This window comes from Stegostoma tigrinum, chromosome 2, assembly GCF_030684315.1.
Source record: "Stegostoma tigrinum isolate sSteTig4 chromosome 2, sSteTig4.hap1, whole genome shotgun sequence".
Classification (NCBI taxonomy): domain Eukaryota; kingdom Metazoa; phylum Chordata; class Chondrichthyes; order Orectolobiformes; family Stegostomatidae; genus Stegostoma; species Stegostoma tigrinum.
The window spans coordinates 52,226,235-52,249,377 of NC_081355.1; the positions used below are offsets into that span (position 1 = coordinate 52,226,235).

At 40.3% G+C, this 23,143-nt stretch overlaps 1 protein-coding gene across 1 annotated transcript in view; it reads left to right on the forward strand.

The window, feature by feature from the left end:
• The window catches only part of LOC125460264 (A disintegrin and metalloproteinase with thrombospondin motifs 16-like), a 233,485-nt gene that overhangs the window by 144,483 nt on the left and 65,859 nt on the right, over positions 1 to 23,143 (forward strand). Inside the window, exons 14-17 of the mRNA XM_048547520.2 lie at positions 302 to 432; positions 3,615 to 3,738; positions 4,531 to 4,775; positions 18,977 to 19,115. Of these exons, the coding sequence (XP_048403477.2) occupies positions 302 to 432; positions 3,615 to 3,738; positions 4,531 to 4,775; positions 18,977 to 19,115 (639 nt within the window). The remainder of the gene's footprint in view (positions 1 to 301; positions 433 to 3,614; positions 3,739 to 4,530; positions 4,776 to 18,976; positions 19,116 to 23,143) is intronic.

The window sequence follows — 23,143 nt, forward strand, 5'->3', positions numbered from 1 at the left end:
GCAGCAATCTAAACTTTAGAATTTACAGCAGCTGTCTGTGGTGCAAGCCTTTAATTAAATTTATTCTGACTACTTCAGGATTTAATGAACAGATTGGTATGTATCGCTTGTTATAGTTCAACAAAAGAACTATTCTTTCTCCAAAAGATAAATAGCATATTATGCTTTGGAAAATCTAAACCCATGCTTATATTGCATTTAAGACTTATCCTTCTTAGAGTTTGTTTGTATCTTCTTTTGTGCTCAGTATATTTATTTCCAAATTGGTAATAAATCTAATATATCCATTTATCGTTTACAGACCATGATCTTTGCAAACTCTATTGTGCAGCAGAAGATTTTGACTTCTTTTTTGCTCTTTCAAGTAAAGTCAAAGATGGAACACCGTGCTCTGAGGAAAGAGCTGACATATGCATAGATGGTGTATGTGAGGTAAAGCAGATCGATTGTGATTATTCCCATACTCATATATCCAGCCTGCCACAGACTCTATTGATACAAAATCTGTGCAACAGTACAGCGAAAACTATACAATATAAGTGGATTAGTTTTAATATCCTCCCTTTCAAAGTGCAGGAAGTCAACATAAGACATATGTTATGTCATTTTAATAAAAGAAGCAAAATTGAATTTCTTATGCTACTGGCACCCCAGTATGAAATAACTGAAAGATAAATCAGCCTATTTAGGGGAGTTTTAACCCCCAAGGATGGGTAGCTAAGGGCAGGTGAAAGGGTAAACGATATGGTCATGAGGTCAGTTCAAATGTTCAAAAATGCCTCAAACCTACCAACTCTTTAATTAAACTGAAGCAGATTGAGAATTGGGTAATTTACTGCAGTGGTAGGTATCTTACTGAAATCTTTTAATTGTAACCCATGGATGCCTGGTTTCCCAAGGCAGGAGACTTGGGGCAGAAAACCAGTTGGAAGTGACCAGACTCATGTCATTGACAACAAAATGTGAGGCTGGATGAACACAGCAGGCCAAGCAGCATCTCAGGAGCACAAAAGCTGACGTTTCGGAAGGGTCTAGGCCCGAAACGTCAGCTTTTGTGCTCCTGAGATGCTGCTTGGCCTGCTGTGTTCATCCAGCCTCACATTTTGTTGGCTTGGATTCTCCAGCATCTGCAGTTCTCATTATCTCTGAGACTCATGTCATTAGTGCATTTAAACCACTGCTTGTAGGTCAAGGAAAGCAGTACTCCTTCATCTAGGACCAAAAAGCTTTCAATCCTTTTCTTTTGCCCTCCACACATGCTGGCTGTCCTGCTATGTATTTCTGGCATTTTCTGCTATCTAAGATTACAAGCTTACCCCTTAACAGATCCCTCACAACACCCCGAATCTCCATCACCAGGAGGGTACATGCCCAATGCTCACCCCAATCTCAGACTGTACTCCCACAATATCCCGCTTACCTAACAGTGCACCCTGACTTTGTTCCTACATAAGAGGTGTGTCAATTAGGTTGTTGCATCAAGAACTCCATTCACGTTATTTTAAAGACATTTCTGGTTGAGGAATCCAAACGCTACCCTCTTCTCAGCCCCAAGCAAGTATTGAGAGCACTCTTGATATCATAGTGATGTGAGCGTATCAAAGGACTGGAAGTTAGGCTTTGGACTGACAATGACGGTTCGTATTCCCTCATAACAGGATGTTGATGTCTTCATTTTTTTAAGTTGAGCGAGGCAGGAGGAGGGACCCCCAACAGTAGAAGTAATCACATCTTCATAGTTTGGAGGAGCCTCACACTCTAAGAGCAATTTCTCCAGCCATCGAAATGACAGCCTACCTGTGAATCTAGCCTGGGATGTCACTTAGGTACTGAGCAATACAGCCTGTTTAGAAAGAAATGCTGCCGAAGAAGAGTTGTTTTTTTTTCTTTTCTGAGGGATGAAGGTCTCTTCAATTTATTTCTTTTTCAACCAATGTTTCTAGAATTTATAACCTTTTTGGCATTTGGGTGCACATACCAGCTACACCCCTCGTGATGTCAGCACCAGCCTGTGTTGACATAAACACAGGTTTCTGTAAGTCTAGATACGGTCATGAGGTCAATTCAAATGCTCTGTCTGAGCACATCCTGAACTTTACTCAGGAGTCAGTTCCACGTGGAGTTTTCGCTGGATGATTCTTCATTCTGAAGCAAGCAAGTCCTAATAAAATACCAAGGCCAGACTGACATCAATAGATGATTTGCGCTTGTTTCAAAAAATTATTCTAATTCATTATGAAATGCTTAACTCAAACCATATATCAGTGTATTGCAAAAATCTGCAGTCTCCATAAAACGTGCCGAATCAGAAATAGCCTTCCAGAGGTAACTACCTAACTAAGAAATGGAATTACAAAATGCTGTTTTTCTGCACGTATATAATCCAGCAAGTGTTGTTTAATTATTATCTTATGGGGAACCTGCAACTAATTTGTTGAAATCCCACTGGAAATTGTTTTGTTTCTTTTGGCAAGAACTTTTTTTGTGGTCGCTCCTGATTTCAGTTGGGATAGCAGAGGAAAAAGAAGCAATGTAGGGTGGCCAGTCTTGTACACTGCAATCCTCAAATACCCCCAGCTCGAAGCCAGCCACCGCGCTTGCCAAACAAACAAGTGGCTCCTCTTACAACAGCCCCCTCCCACCCCCCAGACCACCACCAACGATGCTTGATGCGATCACTGCATGTAATTTCCAACAGAGGTTGCTCCATTTCCCACCTGTCTATCCTGCTCATCACCGGTCTGGCTAAAAATAGCTTTAGACGTAAGCTAGCAGCAGTAATGGCCCTGATCTCTCTAACTGGAGGGCATTGGTCCAGCAGAGGTTTATTCTCATTCCAATTCAGGCCTTACACCTTCAGAGCTGTATTGATTCTTTAATGTCCCTCAATACCTGATTGGGTACTGTAATACTAGTCCAACCATAAATCTTCCGAACTTTCCTTGTTGAAATTAGCAGCCTTCCTTTTAGCAATGTGAATTTTGTCAAAAGTCCACCTTCCATGCTAAGGAGCTGCTGTATATAATACTTTCTATATCCCTATTGCCCAGAAAGATAATCTGTTTATTCCTGATGCAATCACATGAATGTTATAATTTCATTAGTTCAATTTATTTTAAAATTAATCATTCATTCAAGAATATTTGCCATATTCAAGCACTGATAGAGTTGTTTACCTGAACCAGTCAGTTTGCCTAAAATAAAACAGTCAAAACCGCACTGATAATAAAGAAGTAAGCTTCTTGTTGCCCAGTGTAGCCTTACAAAACCCTCCTGGAACATTTACTGTCAAATTGCTCCATTAGTGATTCAGACTGAGTGGAGATTGATTACTCAATTAGAGTGCTCCAGCAGTAAAGGAGACATTCCACTGTTACTAAGGCCCCTGAGTAATATGTTGAATAAGAATGGTGCCCTTTGTGAGGAATAATTCTGATTGAATATAGTCTTATAATGGTTTCTAACAACTTTAAAATAGATATATGTGAATTGTGTTCCCAATAAGGTACAGAACCAGAGACACCCTGCCATTTTCAGTCATTCAGTCAAAATCACGTAAATTGTATAGCATAATACCTAATTGATGTGCGTTTATCTCTTTTCATTGCTCACAGGCAGTTGGATGTGACCGTGTACTGGGTTCTAATGCTGTGCCTGATGCATGTGGGGTTTGCAAAGGAAACAACGCAACCTGTAAAATCTATAAGGGTCAATACAGCAAACAGCACTATGTCAACCGTATGTTTGATCTGTGTAATGTATTGAGTCTTTCGTCTATTACTCGTTTAAGTAGTTGCCTTTCTGATGTAGAATCCAAAGTTTCGTACCTCATAAGTTTTTTGGACAATTAACGTATAAAATTTAAATCAGTACTCACGTTCATTTGCTTAATTCTTAACTTATAATTACCAACATATCTAGGCCTTCTAATTTAGGATTTGGCTGCGTGGTTGGCAAGAACCCCATATAACATAATCTGCAAACCATAAGGCCTACAAAATTAACAGGAAAACTCAATGAGAGTAAAAAACATTTCAGCACAATAAAGTTAATTTGACTGGAAGTCAGGCCAATTGACAGGCCTCAAATGGCCCAAAGGCCATAATTTTACATCTACACTGTAGAGACATTTAGAATGATAAGTATTTTATATAGTTGGGCTGACTATACAAGAAATTTTCTTCTCTTCGCATGAATATTCTGCTTCATATTTGGCACAACTTCATGGCAGCCCCAATTTATTCAACAAGTGGAATTCATTTCTATGAAATCCAAAACAGTGTGGATTTATCAGGTCGACCCCCTTCCCAAATTTGCATTCCCGTCAAGCAAGATTCATAATAGGACAGACATGCCACAATGTATACCACCTACCTTCTTTGGTTCGATATTGCTCTGGAAGAATATGTTTAAGTCTGACCACACATCTTGCTACTTTATTTTGTATCTTTTGACATAGAGCCCAAAATGTTTTGTGTTTGCATGCTAAGAGTGTATAAACTGAAACAAATTTTCATTTCTCTCCAACAGAATACTACACGGTAGTTGTTATTCCTGCAGGAGCACGTAGCGTTCGTGTATATGAAGTAAATATCTCCAACGCTTACATTGCTGTTAGAAACCAGCAACAAAAGTACTATCTCAATGGCCACTGGACATTGGATTGGCCTGGTTGGCACAGATTTTCTGGCACAATATTTGATTATAAAAGGCCCTTCAATCGCCAGGAAAGCCTTTCTGCCATGGGCCCTACGAATGAAACATTAGTAATAGAGGTATGTTGGTGCATTCTTTCAGGAAAACAAGCCACAGTTATTGATGTGGTAACATCATCATTCAAGCATTGATAACAACCAATGCACTGTTGCATCAGTCTTTCTGACTCATTTTTTGTGTGAATGTTGCACTGTAATGACACAATAAGTGATTGCAATTTTGTCTTCTGAAGTGAAATCACTAGTTGAGAAATATATGGCCCTCTGTTTCATCTCCTATCAACTGTAAGATTTTTTCACTATTCATTCGTGGGTTGGGGATGTCGCTAGCGAGGCAGCATTTGTTGCCCAACCCAATTGCTTAGAGGGCAGTTAAGAGTCAACCACATTGCTGTGGATCTGGAGTAACAAATAGGCCAGACCAGGTAAAGATGATTGTTTCCTTCCCTAAAGGACATTACTGAACCAGATGGGTTTTTCTGACAATCGACAATGGATTCATGGCCATCATTCGATTCTTAATTATAGTTATTTATTGAATTCAAATTCCACCATCTGCCGTGGCAGGAGATACATGTGACTATCATCATTGAAAATGAGAGGTAAAAAACTAAGAACTAGGAACAGGAGTAAGCACTGCAGTTCTTCAGCCTGCTTCACCATTTATTATGATCATGGCTAATTTCATCTCAGTCCCAACTCCACTTCCCTGGTCATTTCCTATAACCCTTTAATTGTCACTAACTGAAAAATCTCCTTATATCCTCCTCAAATTTACTGAATATCCTAGAATCTGCTACGCTTTGGGGAATGAATTCCACAAGTAACTTCTCTTCATCTCTGCTTTAAATCTGCCACTGCTGAACCTAAAATGATGACTTCTCATTCTAATCTGTCTAGAATCTAGAGTGGGCAGAAATGATATTTGGACTTGATATTCATTATATAGTTACTGAATGATTGTTATTGTGGGTCAACCCACAGCAGGAGGACTTCAGCTGTTCAAGAAGGCAGCTCACCACCAGCTTCTCAAGGGGAACTAGCGATGGGCAATAAGTGCTGCCAGCCAGGACTACCCACATCCCACAAATGAACAAAATAAATTGCTACCAATTCTCATGACCACATCAGTAGAATCCTAAAAGTGGCAAGAATTAAGAATTAATACAAGTTTCTTAAAAAGCCTCTTGTTTTTGAGTGTTTCAGTTTTAAATTTCAGCTACTCGGTTTTATGCTTAAGCAAGACAAAAGCAAATTCATCACAAAAGTACTACTGCAGTTATTAAAATAAAAGTGGTGAACTTATTATCTACAAATACAGATACGAAAGACCTGAAGTGGATAAGGACAGAAGTTGATTATAGAGACAAAATTTAGATCAGTCTGTAAGATCATTGCATACCTGTTGCTTGCTTTACGATTCTATTTCCATAGTGGGGGAATTAAAAGCTTAGTCAGATTTCAGCAGTTGGGATGGCTTCTGTAGCTGAATAATTGGAGACTGCTTCCACAGGTGGAGTGAGCAGAACAGGTCCTAGGACATGGTGAAAGCTCCTGTGTTTCAGTGTTTCAGTGCAGCAGGTTGTTGCTCACGATAACCTTGGGTAAGTACAACAGGCCTGGACTCCTTCCTCTGTCTCCCACATTGAGAAACAGTGACTTTTTGTGACATTTCTCTCATGATCTGTAAGCGAAATGTTTGCTTACAGATAGACTCTTTTATATAGATCAAAACTCAAAATTGTTGCTATCCCAAAATTGTTGCAGCATGCTCCCATTTCAGGCATTGGATCTGAAACCAGACGCAGTCATTGGCCTTCTCTCAAGGATATTAACATTCTTAATATCTCCCTATTAGCTCAGATGGCTCTCATCCTGTCAGTTTATTAGCGAGACAGGAAAACAATTTGAATCTCCAGAAGTGCCGTTGTCAAGGAGTTTCTATTTACCTTTGAAAATGCTCATTGAATTTCAGAATGTCTCCTGTGATGTCTTCCTCAGATACTTACTGTCTGGTCGCTGTACCAGAGGCAGTAAGAGGTCCATGATGTATGAGTCCAGGCAGATTATTGGATACATAGTGTAGACCTGCAATATTTGGCTATTGTTGTTACAAATTATTTGAACCTTGAGGAAGTGGAATCCTTTTCTGTTGACAAAGATTGCTTGTAGTTGACAGGTTGCTCTTAGAGGGAAAATCCAGTTTTAAAAAAAGTTAATATTTTGAAATGAACATACTGATCATAATGAAGCACATCAGTATGCATCATTCACAAAGTTGTAATGGGTGTTTCTTCTGGGAACCGGTTGTACGCTGCACCTACAAGAAGCCAGTCAAGACTGAGAATTGTAATGCCCTCACTTCATGTCTGACCCGATCAGAGAGAAACAATATGACAGGTGGGTTCTGGGTGAAGATAGGATCTTTGATATCCCAGATGTGGTTATGAGGAGAGCACTGAAATGCCATAGAGTGCTCCAGTTGATCCCTGAAACACTCAAAAACATTAAGCACGACTATAACCTTCAGAACTACCGGGATGTAAGTGATAAGAAGGAATTTCAGTTGTTCCGTAACAACCTTAACCCTGGTATAGACCACATCTATAGCCACGGAAATATCTGTCTGTTCCCGAATTAACAAATCCACAAGTACAACTGCTTTTCCCTTCTTCTTACCCTGTAAAACTGAGCTGCCTATAGGTCAATGACCTTGGTTCTGACTACAATGCCCTCACAGGATCCAAAACTGATTAGTGAGCTGACCTTTGCAGTACCTGTATAAACCGAAAGAACTACAGATGCTATAAATCAGGAACAAAAACAGAAGACTCTGCTGCATACGTAGTCTTCTAGGCTGGCATGGCAACTCAGTGGTTAGCACTGCAACCTCACAGTGCCAGGGACCCGGGTTCAATTCCAGCCTCGAGCAACTGTCTGTGTCGAGTTTGCACCTTCGCCCCGTGTCTGCGTGGGTTTCCTCCAGGTGCTCTGGTTTCCTCCCACAGTCCAAAGACGTGCAGGCTAGGTGGATTGGCCATTCTGAATTGCCTGTAGTGGTCAGGGGTGTGTGGGTTGTAGGGGGGTGGGACTGCGTGGGATGCTGCAAGGGGCGGTGTGGACTTGTTGGACCAAAGGGCCTGTTTCCACACTGTAGGGAATAGAACATAGACATAGAACAGTACAGCACAGAACAGGCCCTTCAGCCCACAATGTTGTGCCGACCATTGATCCTCATGTATGCACCCTCAAATTTCTGTGACCATATGCATGTCCAGCAGTCTCTTAAATGACCCCAATGACCTTGCTTCCACAACTGCTGCTGGCAACGCATTCCATGCTCTCACAACTCTCTGCGTAAAGAACCTGCCTCTGACATCCCCTCTATACTTTCCACCAACCAGCTTAAAACTATGACCCCTCGTGCTAGCCATTTCAGCCCTGGGAAATAGTCTCTGGCTATCAACTCTATCTATGCCTCTCATTATCTTGTATACCTCAATTAGGTCCCCTCTCCTCCTCCTTTTCTCCAATGAAAAGAGACCGAGCTCAGTCAACCTCTCTTCATAAGATAAGCCCTCCAGTCCAGGCAGCATCCTGGTAAACCTCCTCTGAACCCTCTCCAAAGCATCCACATCTTTCCTATAATAGGGCGCCCAGAACTGGACGCAGTATTCCAAGTGCGGTCTAACCAAAGTTTTATAGAGCTGCAACAAGATCTCACGACTCTTAAACTCAATCCCCCTGTTAATGAAAGCCAAAACACCATATGCTTTCTTAACAACCCTGTCCACTTGGGTGGCCATTTTAAGGGATCTATGTATCTGCACACCAAGATCCCTCTGTTCCTCCACGCTGCCAAGAATCCTATCCTTAATCCTGTACTCAGCTTTCAAATTCGACCTTCCAAAATGCATCACCTCGCATTTATCCAGGTTGAACTCCATCTGCCACCTCTCAGCCCATCTCTGCATCCTGTCAATGTCCCGCTGCAGCCTACAACAGCCCTCTACACTAATCTAATCTAGATCAGCATTAAGATCCATGATGGTCCATGTATTACATGGATATGTGTTCCATATGACCACAATGCTCTGCTGCTTTTAACATTAGCAATGTAAAGTCATTTCACTTTACTTTGCTGATGTTTTCTTCATTTTATTTGCTGTTGACCTAATAAATCTTACGACTATTGATAAACCATACCAGTACTGGTAATTCTGATCAAAACAGAAAATGCTAACAAAACTCGGCTAGTCTGGTAGCATCTGTGAAGGGAAAGCAGGATAAATGTTTTGGGTCCAGTGACCCTTCTTCAGAACTGATAGTAACTAGGAAAAAGTGGTATTTATGCTAAAGACAAGGGGTTAGAGGGAAGGGTGGAAAAGGAATGAGCAGATGGACACAGATGAAGCCAAGAGAGAGGGAATGACAATTAGGGAGACAAAAGGACAAAGGAGAGTGTGCTCAGAAGTATGAAAAGGTGGTAATAGGGACTGCAAGTAGGTGAAAATGGGTTGGTTATGTCAAAAGCAGCCTATGTTATGACAGGGCCTAGGCTGTGAGAGTGAATAAAGGACATGGAAGAAGGTGTTCAGGTTCTAAAATTATTGAACTTAGTATTGAGTCCTGAAGGCTGCAGAGTCATTGAATGATATGAAGAACCCCTACAGTGCAGAAAGGGGCCATTGAACCCATCAAATCAGCACCAATCCTCCAAAGAGCATACCAACCTCAGCCCTCCAACCTCCCCTATAACCCTGCATTTCCCATGGCTAATCCACCTAGCCTGCAAATTACGGGCAATTTATCATGGCCAATCCATCTAACCTGCACATCTTTGGACTGGAGGAGGAAACTAGTGCACCTGGCAGAAATCCCCATGTGGAAAATGACATGCTGTTTTTTTCAGCTTGCACTGAGCCTCACTGTAGCGCTGTAGCAGGCCTGAGACAGAGATATTGGCCAGGGAACACCATGGTGTGTAAAAGTAGGAAACAACAGGAAGCCTAGGGTCATTTTTGCAAACATAAAGTATGTTTCCACAAAGCAGTCACCTGTCTGTCAACTGCCGGTACTGGTCACTTCCATGTTTAACAAGGCAACCAGACATCCTTGAAATTTGTGAACTCTTAAGTCAGAGCCTGATCCTCAATCTTAAACTTGGAAAACACATGCCAGAATTTACCAAATAAACCCGATTTTCTAATCACACGGGTCTACGTCTCACACAATCATTGTTGCCTGACCATGTGCCCAACATTCCCTCTAATGTTCATTTCTTCCGTGCATTGACTCTATGGGCTGTGCACGACAGTGACTTCTGGAACCAGAATTCAGGGCCACAGTCGATGCCAGTCACCATGCAGAGATAGTAGGAACGGTGCATGTGTCCATTATTGACCATCCTTCTTTGGCATGATTTTTAACTCGCCACCTCAGGAGGCAACGCATAATTGCAATAATTTTCCCTTACCCAATTAAGTCATCATGCACACAATTATCCTCGCCACCTCAGGAAAGGGGAAAATTGTTAAAGGACGCAATGCTTCTGCTAGCTTGAGATATTTCTCCCAGTTCCACTTGAGTCATGTGTTCATGAGGATTTTCTCAAATCTGAACAGGCAGTGAACAGGCAGTGTTATAAATTGTTTGATTCAAATCTTATTTGATACTTCTGTAAGTGCACAGCTTAAAGAAGAGAATTACCTAATTTTGCTTTTTAAATGCTTTTCTTGCCGTTAGCGCACCAAGTAATATAAGTTTCTTCAGGATGGATGGGTGTAACTGAAGTATGATTTAATGTAATAGCATTTGGAACACCTTAACTCGGTATAGAACTGGAAGATTATAATCAAGATAATTTTGTATTTGATTGGAAAAATGTCATGCATATAAGTCTCCTGAGAATGGGAAGTAATGGTAAACTGCCAAGAACTGTCATAATGCAATATTCTGATGAAACCCATAATGTGCTTAGTAGCTGGCACATTAGAAAAAGGGTTTATGAGACACATGGGATTATTATGTTATGACGATAATTTGGCACCAACAACATTTTGTATGATTGTTGTCATAAGATGGAACATCGAATGTCACCATCAACCCATAATTGTGTGATATATTTTAGGGATCCTAAGATACCAAATCCACATTTCAACTTCCAATTTTAAAATGTCACAGTAAAAATAAAATGTAGCCTTCTGTAAAAGTTCTCCTAATCTTACATTTTGTGGAGGAGCTGCAAAATCCGAGAAAAGCAGTGTGTAAAACATCGCAGCAAGACTTCTAAGGTTTTTACAAAGAAGTCCAATGAAGGATTGCCTCCACAGTAAATCTGTGGAAAGAAATGGAACATTAGAGCCAAGTGTATTTATTGCTGGCATGATAGTTTTGTTCAGATTGCTGCTTTATATATTGAGCTGTCTGTTAGTCTGAAAGGCAACATTGAAATCAGTGGGAATGGGATTAGTTTAGCCACTTATTGATGTCCAAAGGCAAGTTGATGCAATACCTGGGATAACTGTGTGAAGCCTGCATTTTTTACGAAGGTTGCAGTCATAAACCAATTGTTGGACACTGTGTAACACCCACTGACAGACGGATAAAGCTTATACCAAGCAAGTTGCTCTCGCTTCTTCCTTTTTCCGAGGCAGTCCCTCATGATCAGTGATGCCTTTCTGAAGTGTGCGTCTTGAGGTGACGAAACAATTCAATACTTGATCCACAACCCTTACCACAAGTGAGGTGGTGGAGAAGGGTGAGGGTAGATCAGATGGTTAGGTGTGATGTTTGGATTTTTGCACACTGCTTCTGCTGTCTGCATGTAGCATCCACCTGGCTCTGTTGAAGTTGTTTGAAATGGTTGGCCGCTTTGCTGATGATCCTTCACCTTAGGTTATCTCAGGTTCCACATTCTGATGAGTCAGTGGGAATGTTGTGTTCTTTCAGGGTGCTTTGAGGACATCCTTGAAATGTTTCCTGTGCCCTTGTGATAACCACTTACCATAACAAAGCCCATAATAGAGAAGATTTTTTGCCATGCCTGTATCAGGCATGAGGATGATGTGACCCACCCAGCGTAAGAGACTGACTGTAATCAATGCCTCATTGCGGGGGATTTAAGGTATGTTCTGTGCATTTTTCCAAAGCACACAGAAGGGCATGTAACACTGCTGCCCTATAGACTTTGAGTTTAATGTTGGTTTTGAGATCTTTGATGGCCAAACACTGCTCCATCACCCGGGAGACCGTTGGGCTGCAGGGTTCCCAAGTGGAATATGAGTTGCTGTTCCTGCAACCTTTGGGTGGCATCATTGTGGCACTGCAGGAGGCCCATGTTGGACATGTCATCTAAAGAATGGGAGGGGGAGTGGAAATGGTTCACGACGGTATCCAACAGTATCGATGTGGACTTCACCAGCTTCAAAATCTCCCCTTCCCCCACCGCACTCCAAAACAAGCCCAGTTCGTCCCCTCCCCCCACTGCACCACACAACCAGCCCAGCTCTTACCCTCCACCCACTGCATCCCAAAACCAGTCCAGCCTGTCTCTGCCTCCCTAACCTGTTCTTCCTCTCACCCATCCCTTCCTCTCACCCCAAGCCACACCTCCATCTCCTACCTACTAACCTCATCCCACCTCCTTGACCTGCCCGTCTTCCCTGGACTGACCTATCCCCTCCCTACCTCCCTAGCTATACTCTCCTCTCCACCTATCTTCTTTTCTCTCCATCTTCGGTCCGCCTCCCCCCTCTCTCTATTTATTCCAGAACCCTCACCGCATCCCCCTCTCTGATGAAGGGTCTAGGCCCGAAACGTCTGCTTTTGTGCTCCTGAGATGCTGCTGGGCCTGCTGTGTTCATCCAGCCTCACATTTTATTATCTTGGATTCTCTAGCGTCTGCAGTTCCCATTATCACTTATCAGAGAAGATCTTGGTCTTCCAGATGCTTAGCCTTCAGCCCATTTTCTCATACGCCCCTGTGAATGCATTAGCAATAGTTTGGAGCTCAGCCTTTGAGTGTGTAAACATATAAGCAGCATCTACATACTGCAATTCTCCTTGTGAATGGTCTTAGTTCTGGACTGGAACTCAGTTGAGCAGATTCCTATTAAGAAGCTTCACTCCAGCAAAAAGCTTCATGGATATGCGCTGGAGTGTTTAGTTAAAAGGAAAGCGGACAAGAGTGTTAATGCGATGACTCAGTTTTGCTTGATACCTGTTTGCACATACATTGGTGTGGAACATATCTGGCGTGTCGTCCTGCAGCAAATTTGATGAAGAGAAATTTCTGCAGGAAGCTATTTTGAGGAGCATGTTCCACAACCCAAATTAATAGAATATGATGTTTTATGAGGTCAAAGAAGACAATGCTGCTGCTGGTTTCTGCATTTTTCTTCGATTTGATAGGAAGACATGAAACCAGCTTGGTAACTTCGGGAGGGACTCTTCACCTACTTGTAGGAGTCTTCTCAGTCTTCTCTTCAGTTTTGAAGATAGTTTCACTAATAGTTTCTCAGATCTTCTGGCATGCTCTCCCCCCAAATGAGGGATGTGTGGTCATGTATTTGTGCCAAATGTGTTTCTCTGCCATCTTTCAGCAGGGGTCCATTTGTCTTGTTGGTCTTATTGGTTCTCTGCTGTCAGATGACCTTTTCAAATTCCTGCCAGGCTTGGGTTGTGCTGAAATGGATCCAGGTAACATGCAATGGGATGTAGTTGAGGGCACTCATGTTAAGGCCTGAAGTTCTGTTGAGGCTATCCTCAAACTGTACCTTCCAGTGGGTGCTGGCTGCCACTCCAAGAACTTAAGTGCTCTAACATTCTCTTCATCACTCCCAACTCCTCACTGCTCTCCCCTGACTCTAACTGAACAGCTCCATTTCTCTCCTCACTGCACATCCATGTCCCTCTGTTTTAACAGGCTAACTTACTGCTGCCAACCGGCACTTACTTGTAGTAGTTAACCAGTAGCCTGCCTACCAGTCCTTAAAGGGTTTGCTGGAATCCAGGCAAAAAACAGCTTTAATTTTTTTCACTTAAATAACAGGAATGCCGATCCTGTTGCCATCAAAATGTTTAGGGACAGTGCCAACGTATCTTTTCACAAGCACTTGCTTCTTGGAGATATGTGTGAAACTGGGTGTTGGAGCCAGCCAGAATGTATCATATACTGGAAAGCAACTCACGATTAGCGCACTGTGACTGGCAGAAGGTGCAATCCTGATTTGCCTTTCTAAAATGCAGCACCTCATATTTATCTACATTAAACTCCATCTTCTGCCCCCATTAACCCATTTGATCAAGGTCCTGTTGTAATCTGAGGTAACCTTCTTCACTGTCCACTACACCGCCAATTTTGGTGTCACCTGCAAACTTAGTAATCATACCTCCTGAGTTCACATTCAAATCATTTACATAAATGACAAAAAGCAGTGGACGCAGCACTGATCCTTGTGGCACGCCACTGGTCACAGGCCTCCAGTCCGAAAAGCAAACCACAACTAGTATCCTCTGTCTCCTACCTTTGAGCCAGTTCTGTATCCATTTGGCTAGTTTTCCCTGTTTTCCCTGTGATCCAACCTTGCTAACCAGTCTACCATGCGGAACCTTGTTGAATGCCTTAATGAAGTCCATATAGGTCACATCCATCACTCTGCCTTCATCAAACTTTTTCGTTACTTCTTCAAGAAAATCAATCAAGTTAATGAGACACAATTTCCCATGCACAAAGCCATGTCGACAACCCCTAATCAGCTCATGCCTTTCCAAATGCATTTAAATCCTGACCCTCAGAATCCCTTCCAACAACTTAACCACCGCTAATGTAAGGCTCAGCAGTCTCTAGTTCACTGACTTTTCCTTATAGCCTTTCTTAAATAATTGGAACATTAGCCAACCTCCAGTCTTCTAGCACCTCACCTGTGGCTGTCAGTGATACAAATATCTCAGCAAGGCACCCAGCAATCACTTTCCTAGCCTCCCACAAAGTTCTGGGAAATACCTGATCAAGTCCCAGGGATTTATCTACCTTTATGTGTTTAAAACCTCCAGCATTTCCTCTTCAGTAATATGGACACTTCTCAAGACATTATATTTTATTCCCCCAAGTTCCCTAGCATTTCAAGATGTGCTGCATGGCAGAGATAACTTGTTTGATAGTGCCATTATCCCTATTATTTACCATAGTTTATTCAGTTGTTGGCATACAAAAAGAAATTGAGTAGCCAGCAGAATATGGATTAATTCAGCTGTCATCATGGCACTTTACATGTGTCCCGATTTACTAATTCCTTCAAAGTGTGTACAGTTCCCTAGAATTATGAACAGAGAACATCATTCTTCCGTATTGCAAACCTAATCCATTAAAGAGCCTGCTGTTGCAAATGCCTGAGCCAAAGATCTTCAGACTACAGTTGAAGATGCATCAAACTATGCTAGTAGAAATTCATATAGGTTTAAATCGTGAGTCAAAGAAAAGAAATTGTAAACCATAGACATCTTGTCACATTAAATCATTGTCGTTCATCATTCGTCTACCAAAACAACAGCTGTTTCAGTGAGGTGTAAAACTAATTGAACGTTTTTATAATCACACGCACTCTGAGAAAATGAGGTCCGTGAAATGTGTGTGTAAATTCACATCAATTTTAATCAAAGGGAATGTTGTCATTTTGCAACAAAAGTAAACCATGAAAGGTGTTGGGCACGTAAAAAAACAAGACAGTGTTTGAAATATTAGTAGTAGATGAGACAACATCTGTGAAGCGGGAAACAGTTAACATTGTGACAAGAGGCAATTGACCTAATGTCGACAAGTGACTCGATGAGTAATACTGTAGGCTCAGAGTGAGAAGATTGTGAGTTCAAGCTTCTCTCTAGGTTTTGAACATAAAAATCAAGTCTGACACTCCAGCACAATACAGAGGAAGTGTTGTACTAACAGAGATGGAGTCGTTAGACAACACCTTAAACACATATTCAGTCTCTCCTTTTGGGTAGAGATAAAGATACCCTGGTACTATTCTAAAGAAGTACAGGGACTTATCCTCAGTATCTGAGCCAATATTTATCCCTCAATTACTATCAGAAAAACAGATTATCTAGTCACAATCACAGAGTCATTGTGGGAACTTATAGTGACAGCTTGTTATTTCTTTATTCTATGGGTGATACGGATGTGAATGCCACTGGCCATGCCAGCCACATGCCTAATTTCCCTTGAAAAGGTGGTGATCAGTGACAATGAAGCAACAGTGATTCAGTTTCAAGCCAGGATGGTGTAGGCCTGGATGGGGACTTGCAATTGGTAGTGTTCATATGTGTCTTCTGTCCTTGCCCTTTTTAGTGACAGAGATTGCAGATTTGGTAGCTGCTATTGAAGGAGCCTTGGTTTTGCAGCAGTACATCTTGTAAATGGTACACATTGCTGTCACTGTGTTTCAATGGTAGAGAGAATGAGTTCTGAAGGTGATCAGTGATCAACCTGGCTTTTTGTTTGTTGTGAATGATGTCAAGTTTCCTCAATGTTGTTGAACCCGTACTAATACAAATCAAGTGGAAAATACTTCATGCTCGCATCATGTTTGTGCCTTGTAAATGGCGGGCAAGCTTTGGCCAGTCAGGAGGTAATTCCAGACTCTGACTTGTAGTTATAGTCAAAGTATTTATGTTGCTGATCCAGTAGAGCTTCTAGTCAGTAGTAGCATCTAAGTTGTTGATAGTGGGAGAATCGGCAATGATAATATCATTGACTGTCAAGGGGGAAGACTGTATTCTCTTGTTGGAGGTGGTTATTGCTTGGCAATTGTATGTTGCACATTTACATGGCACCCACCAACCCCAGCCTGGATGTCATCCAGATTTTGCTGTATATGGACTGCCTCATTTGATGGATAGTGAATATTGCTGTGGTATTTTCTACGTTCAAACAGTGACATTATTTTGGTGTTGTTTAATGGAATGCAAGCTACAAGTGAATGTCTAGCAATTGCGAAAGAGACTTTGTGAATGAAGTATTTTGTCTTTTTTACTCGGTAGATATTGTCAGATTTTAAGTATTTCCTGAATTTCTTTTATTTATTACACATCATGTGAGTTGTGCCTCTAAGACTGCTTTTCAAAAAAATGTGAAACTTCTAAACTTGAGAAAATTCACAGACCTTAGGCTGGAGACCCAATGTTGAATAGTCGGTGTCTCATACAATAAGAAATACAAGGCAATGGCGCATCAACAGGAACTCAAATGTTTTCTGTCATGTCTAATAAGGATATCATACTCCTTACTTTCAAGATATAGAGTCAATTCAATCTGGATTCTTCAAAAATTAGTTTGAAAAGCAGACTATACATACTGAAGGTGGCTGCCAAAGGCCAAGTGACCTTCTGTGATTCCTACACAGCGATGGAATTACCTAACTCATGTCTGAACACTCTTCTGGAAAGTCATTTAAATATAAATGTCCTGGGTGGAAGTCAACACTTGAAAAAACATTCAAAAAATGAAACCACTGGTAAATTGAATTTACAACCCCATTGTCTGGGTATAAGTCAAAATAATGAGTGTAGACCCCCACCTCCAGACTCTGTGATTTGATAGTCTACAAAGAATGCTGAAGAGAAACAAGTTTACCACAAGCAGTGTTGCACAGTCACCATTCATCTTCTAACTTTGAATCGTTAGCGTGAACAATAGAAGTATTGAACATGTGGTGACATGTTCAAGACTAACTGCAGATAACAAATTTTATTCTTCCAAAAATCAGCCAGAAACATGTCAGTCCGGAAACCAACAGGACAGGAGGGATATTGCTCCAGGAAGGCGAATGGAACCCTGCATGAGCAACCAGTAAACCCAGATAGTGCAAGAAAAGGAATAACTTTGACTCTTCAGAAGGTTGGCCATAACTTCATTTAGAAACCCAGCAGCTCTCCAGAATCCATTCATCCAAAAAGACAGGAAAGAGAACCCATCCAGACATGCATCTTAACTTGAAGCTTGACCATATGATTTACTTATTGCATTTCTGCTGATAGCCTTAATGTTTGCTTTGTCTCTGGAATTTATCGTGTGCCTGTGTGTTTGTGTGTCTCCCTCTGCGCAGGTGATTGAGTGTGTTGCATTTACATCATTCTGTGTTGTGTGAATAAACATTACTTTTCCTCCTGAGTTTAACTGAAAGCTTGCTTCCTTTTCGTTGCCAAAAATGACAGCAACCAAAAGTTTTAAAAACATTCCGTCTCAACATTTTTGTTGTGGGCAGTCAAGAGGTGAGGAAAAGGGGAGAAGTCATTCCACCATCTCTCTCCCATCGCTAAGATTATTGTTACAAATGAGCTAAATTCATCAAAAAAAGTTAAAAAAAAACAAATCACTGTCTTCATACTAAAATGGACATTTGTTTAAAATATCCAAGTTCTGTGAGCTGCTGAAACAGAGAGAAGCTTCACATCAGGTAAGAGAACTACTATAATAAATACATGCCTGATGTTGTATGTTTTAATCTCTACTGAGATGATATGATCCCTAGTAGTTTTCAGGTGAAGTTCTGACCTGTTTCTTCCCTGTGATTCCGCAGCTGAGACATGACCTTATGGAATACAGGATGGCCAGAGTAGCAACTGTCTTAGGTTAAACCATATTATATATGGTTATTTATGGTTATTATTTAAATTATAAAAGTAACAAATACACTTCCAGTTCTCTTGAAAGGGGCGCTGCTGCTTTGAATGGTGCGCTAAGCACTAAACTTCTAACACCTTACCAATTGAGGCCTGACACACTTCTAATTAAAAGAAGTCCTTAGTGGAATGGAATAAAAGGAATGGAACTGCTTTAAAGTTTAGTTTAGGTTTCCTTTTAGCCTTGAAATACGGGTACAGGGAAAGTTCACATTAATCCGATCATCTTTAGTTAGTATAACAAGAAGGATTCTTTTAGAACACAAACTGAAACGTGTAGAATTTCTTGCTACTTTTTAGAAAACAAAAATTAAACACTTTTACTGAGTTATAAAAGTACTGTGTTAACTGATATTGGTAAAGGCTTTGTTGTAGTTTGCTGCCTTCAGATATGCTTTATTGTAATAAAGAACTGCTGCTTTGAGACAAACTGCACAACATTGATAGATGGAAAAAGTTAGTTTGGCGACTGTTTAATAAGGTCATTTGTTTGATTCAACTTTACAGGGATCATTTTTAACATGATAGAAGATGAAGTGATGAAAACATTGTTTCCAAACTTTATTTTATTTATCCAGATACTACTTCAGGGCAAAAATCCAGGGATTGGATGGGAATATTCCTTGCCAAAATCATCGACTGAGAATAAAACAGCTCCAAAACATAATTACACTTGGGCCATTGTTCGCTCTGAATGCTCAGCTTCTTGTGGAGGAGGTAATGTTTCCTTGTGCAATCACTTAACATGAATTTACAAAGTTCTGAGGTAGACCTTTCACATTACCAGTTAATGGAAGATGTGACTTATACATCTTGCTGTTTAAAATAAGCAATTGTTCATCTATTACTGTCAGAATAAGTGGGATTAACTATTGGCTTCATGTCTGCACAGATGAATAGGAAGAAGGCTGAATAAACAGGGTGTGCTTTCTGTATATAAGTAGGTAACCCTAAGAACAATGGACACATGTTTCGGCTGATTCAACAATATCCTTCCAATTTTCCCTTGTTACTTTGGGTGTTTCATTTACTGCTTCCTTCCCTTGGTAATAAGTATATTTTGATTTTTTTATTGAATTTTGGAAGGATATGCTGATTGGATTGAAAGGTAGAGGCAGTTGGTTTGGAGTTTCGGTGCTTGGTCAGTTCAGTTGAATGGCCAGTTTCTATAATTGAATTGTCCTTTTTGTCAACATATCTGGAAAGTATTAACATACAAAGGCTACACTCTATTGTGAAGTTAATTAATACAATATACCTATTTTGCTTTAAAATGTTTTTTCAATATTGTGATATCAATCTGTTTATCAAACTAGTAGTTTCCTGTGGCACACATAATTCCAATTATATTTTAAGCATACAACTTCAGTTGCCTTTTATGAGAGGAACACAATTCCTTGACCCCCATGAGCAAAGGTTTTCTTGGTGTATTTTGCGAAGGGTGCTTCTCTCTAACCCTATTCTCTCAGTACGTAGATTAATTAAGGAAGAGATGCACGACACTTAATTTCATTTTAGTTAATCATTTTAATTGATGTTGTTTTTTTGAATCCCAATGGGTCATTTAGAAATGTATTATTCTGGGGATAGGTTACAACTAAGAAAGGAAATTTACACAGGTAATACAGACCAAAAATATACATAATTATTAGTTATAACACCTAAAGGAAGTTACAAAAACCAAATCTAGATTGCAGAGTTCACAAGGCATTCCAGCACTGTTATTCCCTGGAATATTTGGAGAAGCCACATAAATACTGATGTTACAGCATGTAATCGGGTAATTCCTGACAGGGTAAAGAACAAATTACCTTCTCTGAAAATGATTTATAGAAGGAATTCTTTGAGATTTGCTGAGTAACAGTCATAAGCAATTAAGCATTTTTTTGAGTCTGTGCAAGAGCCGTTTCGCTAGCTCCACCTGCCCATCCATGCTATGAAGCTATGCAAGGTTTAATTTTCAGATGCTTATCCAATTCTCTTTGAAACCTAGGATTGAATCTGCCTTCACCCTCTTTTCAGGCAGTATATTAACAGAATATGATTATTCACTACATGTCATATTAGTTCTTTTGCCTGTCATCTGAAATCAGTGTCTTCTGGTTCTCAGCCCTTAAAATAGGAACAGTTTCTTTCCAGCTACTTTGTCTGGCTCACTTATGATTTTTAGCACTTTCATCAAACCTCCTCACAACTTTCCCAAAGGGAAATGAGCACCATTGTCCAATCTACCTTAACTGATATCCCTGAACTCTGGGACAAGCCTTATTAGTTTTCTCTGAATCTCTCTGGAGTCTTCACAAGCTTCCTATAATTACAGTGGCTAATGTAAAACGCACTATTTCAGTTAAAGCTGAACCAGTATTTTATAAAGGGTCATTATAACTTACTTTCTTCTGTAGTTTCTGACTCAGTTTGAAAGCTTAGTCTCCTGATTGTTTTGTTAATCACGTTCCCAAACTGTGCTATAACCTTCAATGATTTAGGCACATAATTTCACGTCACTCTGTTTCTGCAACTTTCCCCATTCTAGCTACGAGAAAATAATCAATTCACTTTTCTGCTCATGAAGTTTCATCTGATATGTGTCTACCCATTTCACCAGCCTGGCTGTATCTTTTTGGAATGTTTCTTCACAGTTTACATTCTGTTAGTTAGGTATAGATTATGAAACTGTACCCTGGACGCTGTAATCTGTGTCACAAATATATATCAAGGAAAGCAGTGGAACCTATAACAACTCATGGAAAAACTCACCTTGCTGCCATCCAAATCATCGCTTTGTTTTGTGTCATAGCCTACTTCATTTCAATATTGGCAGTATCATTTATTGCATGAGCATCATTTTTACTGGGAATCCAGTTTGTGTGGCACTTCAATCAGGCAGCACCGTGGCTCAGTAGTTAGCATTGCTGCCTCACAGTGCCAGGGACCTGGATTCGATTCTGCCCTCTGTTAAATGTCTGTGTGGAGTTTACATGTTTTCCATCAGGTTCCCACTGCTGGCACCAGATTCCTCCCACCGTTCAAAAATGTGTAAATTAGGTGGATTGGCCATGCTAAATTTATTGCCTGTAGTGTTCAGGGATGTGTAAATTACGTATATTAGTTATGGGAAATGCAAGTTTGTGGGGATGTGTCTGAGTGAGATACTCTTCAGAGGGCCAGTGTGGACTTGTTGAGCCAAATAGCCTGTTTCCACACTGTGAGGTTCTATGATATATCAAAAATCTTCTGGGAAACCATTTTGATGACAACAGCGACATTACCTTTACCAATTCTATTACTTCATCAAACAAATCTATCAAGTTCATTAAACACTTTCCATTCGGGCTTTGTTTACTTTGTCTAAACTTTACAATTGACTATAAGTTTCGTCTCAAATTAGCTCTGACGTTAAACTGTGTGGCCTGTAATTTCAGGATTTATCTATAAAGCCTTTTCTAAATATGAGTATAACATTTGCAGTTCTCCAGCTCTTTGATATCATCACCATAGTTAAGGAGGAGTGAAGTATTATTGACAATACCTCCACAATTTCCACCTTTATTTCTCTCAGTATCCTTGGATTCTGTTGAGTTATAACTTTAAATTCTACAATGTCTCCTTTTCATCTATTTTTTGGATTCTTATTCTTCCTGCCTTCACACACTTTAAAAGTTTATATTTCTGCAGAAGTCTTTTCTATTTTCTTTTAGTATTTGCTGTCAACCTGTTTTCATATTGCTGTTTGCTCTTCCAATTCTCTTATTTCCTTCCTAATCTCCATTCTGAATTTTCTATTTTCAATCTGATTCTTATTTGTATTTTTAACCTGACATTTGTCTTACACAACTTTTTGACTTTTATCTTATTCTCTTTCTCTTTCTAGGTATTGCTTACCCTGCCTTTCCCTCTAGTGGGAATGTACCTTGACTGTACCCAAGTTATCTCCTTGTTTAAAACAGCTCATTGCACCACAATTCTCTGTCAGCCAATCTTTTACTCAGATTTACAATGAATAAATTGATTCCCACCACACTGAAATTGACCCTCCCCTAATTAGGTATTCTTCCTGTGGATTGTTCCTCGTCCTCTTTCCTTCTCCTTTGCTTTGCTAAACTGTACAATACAATTCTATGATTAGTCTGCCCTAAATCTTCTGCTATTGATGCTTGATCTGCCTGATCCCTCTTATTCTCCAGAACCAGATTCAGCTATGCCTAAAATAAAACAAAGAGCTGTGGATTCTGATAATCTGGGGAAAAAAAGCAGAAATTGCTGGAGAAACTTACCATCTGTGGGGAGAAAGCAGAGTCAACATTTTGGTCCACTGATTTTACATCAGGAGTTCTGATGAAGGGACACTGAACCCAAAAGGCTAACTCTGCTTTCTCTCCACAGATGCTGCCAGAACTATTGAATTTCTCTAGCAATATGTTTTTGTTTCAGCTATGTGTCCTTCCTCATTGGACTGGAAATCTGCTGCTCAATTAAACTCTCTTGAACATAGTTCTGAGCCTTTTTTCCAGTCACATAGTAACATTACCTTCTGTGTATTCATTTATGTATGAGGTAATTGGACTTACACAGAAGCAGAATTAGGAGAATTAGTTAATTTTAATAGTGATCAATGCTACATTAAGTTAAAGCCGCAGGCATGCTCAAGAAATGTAAATTCAATAGATACCGCAGTGTTAAATCTGGCACAACCAGCAGACATAAGTTAGAACCAAAAGTTTTTTTTCCCCAAAATAACTCTCATG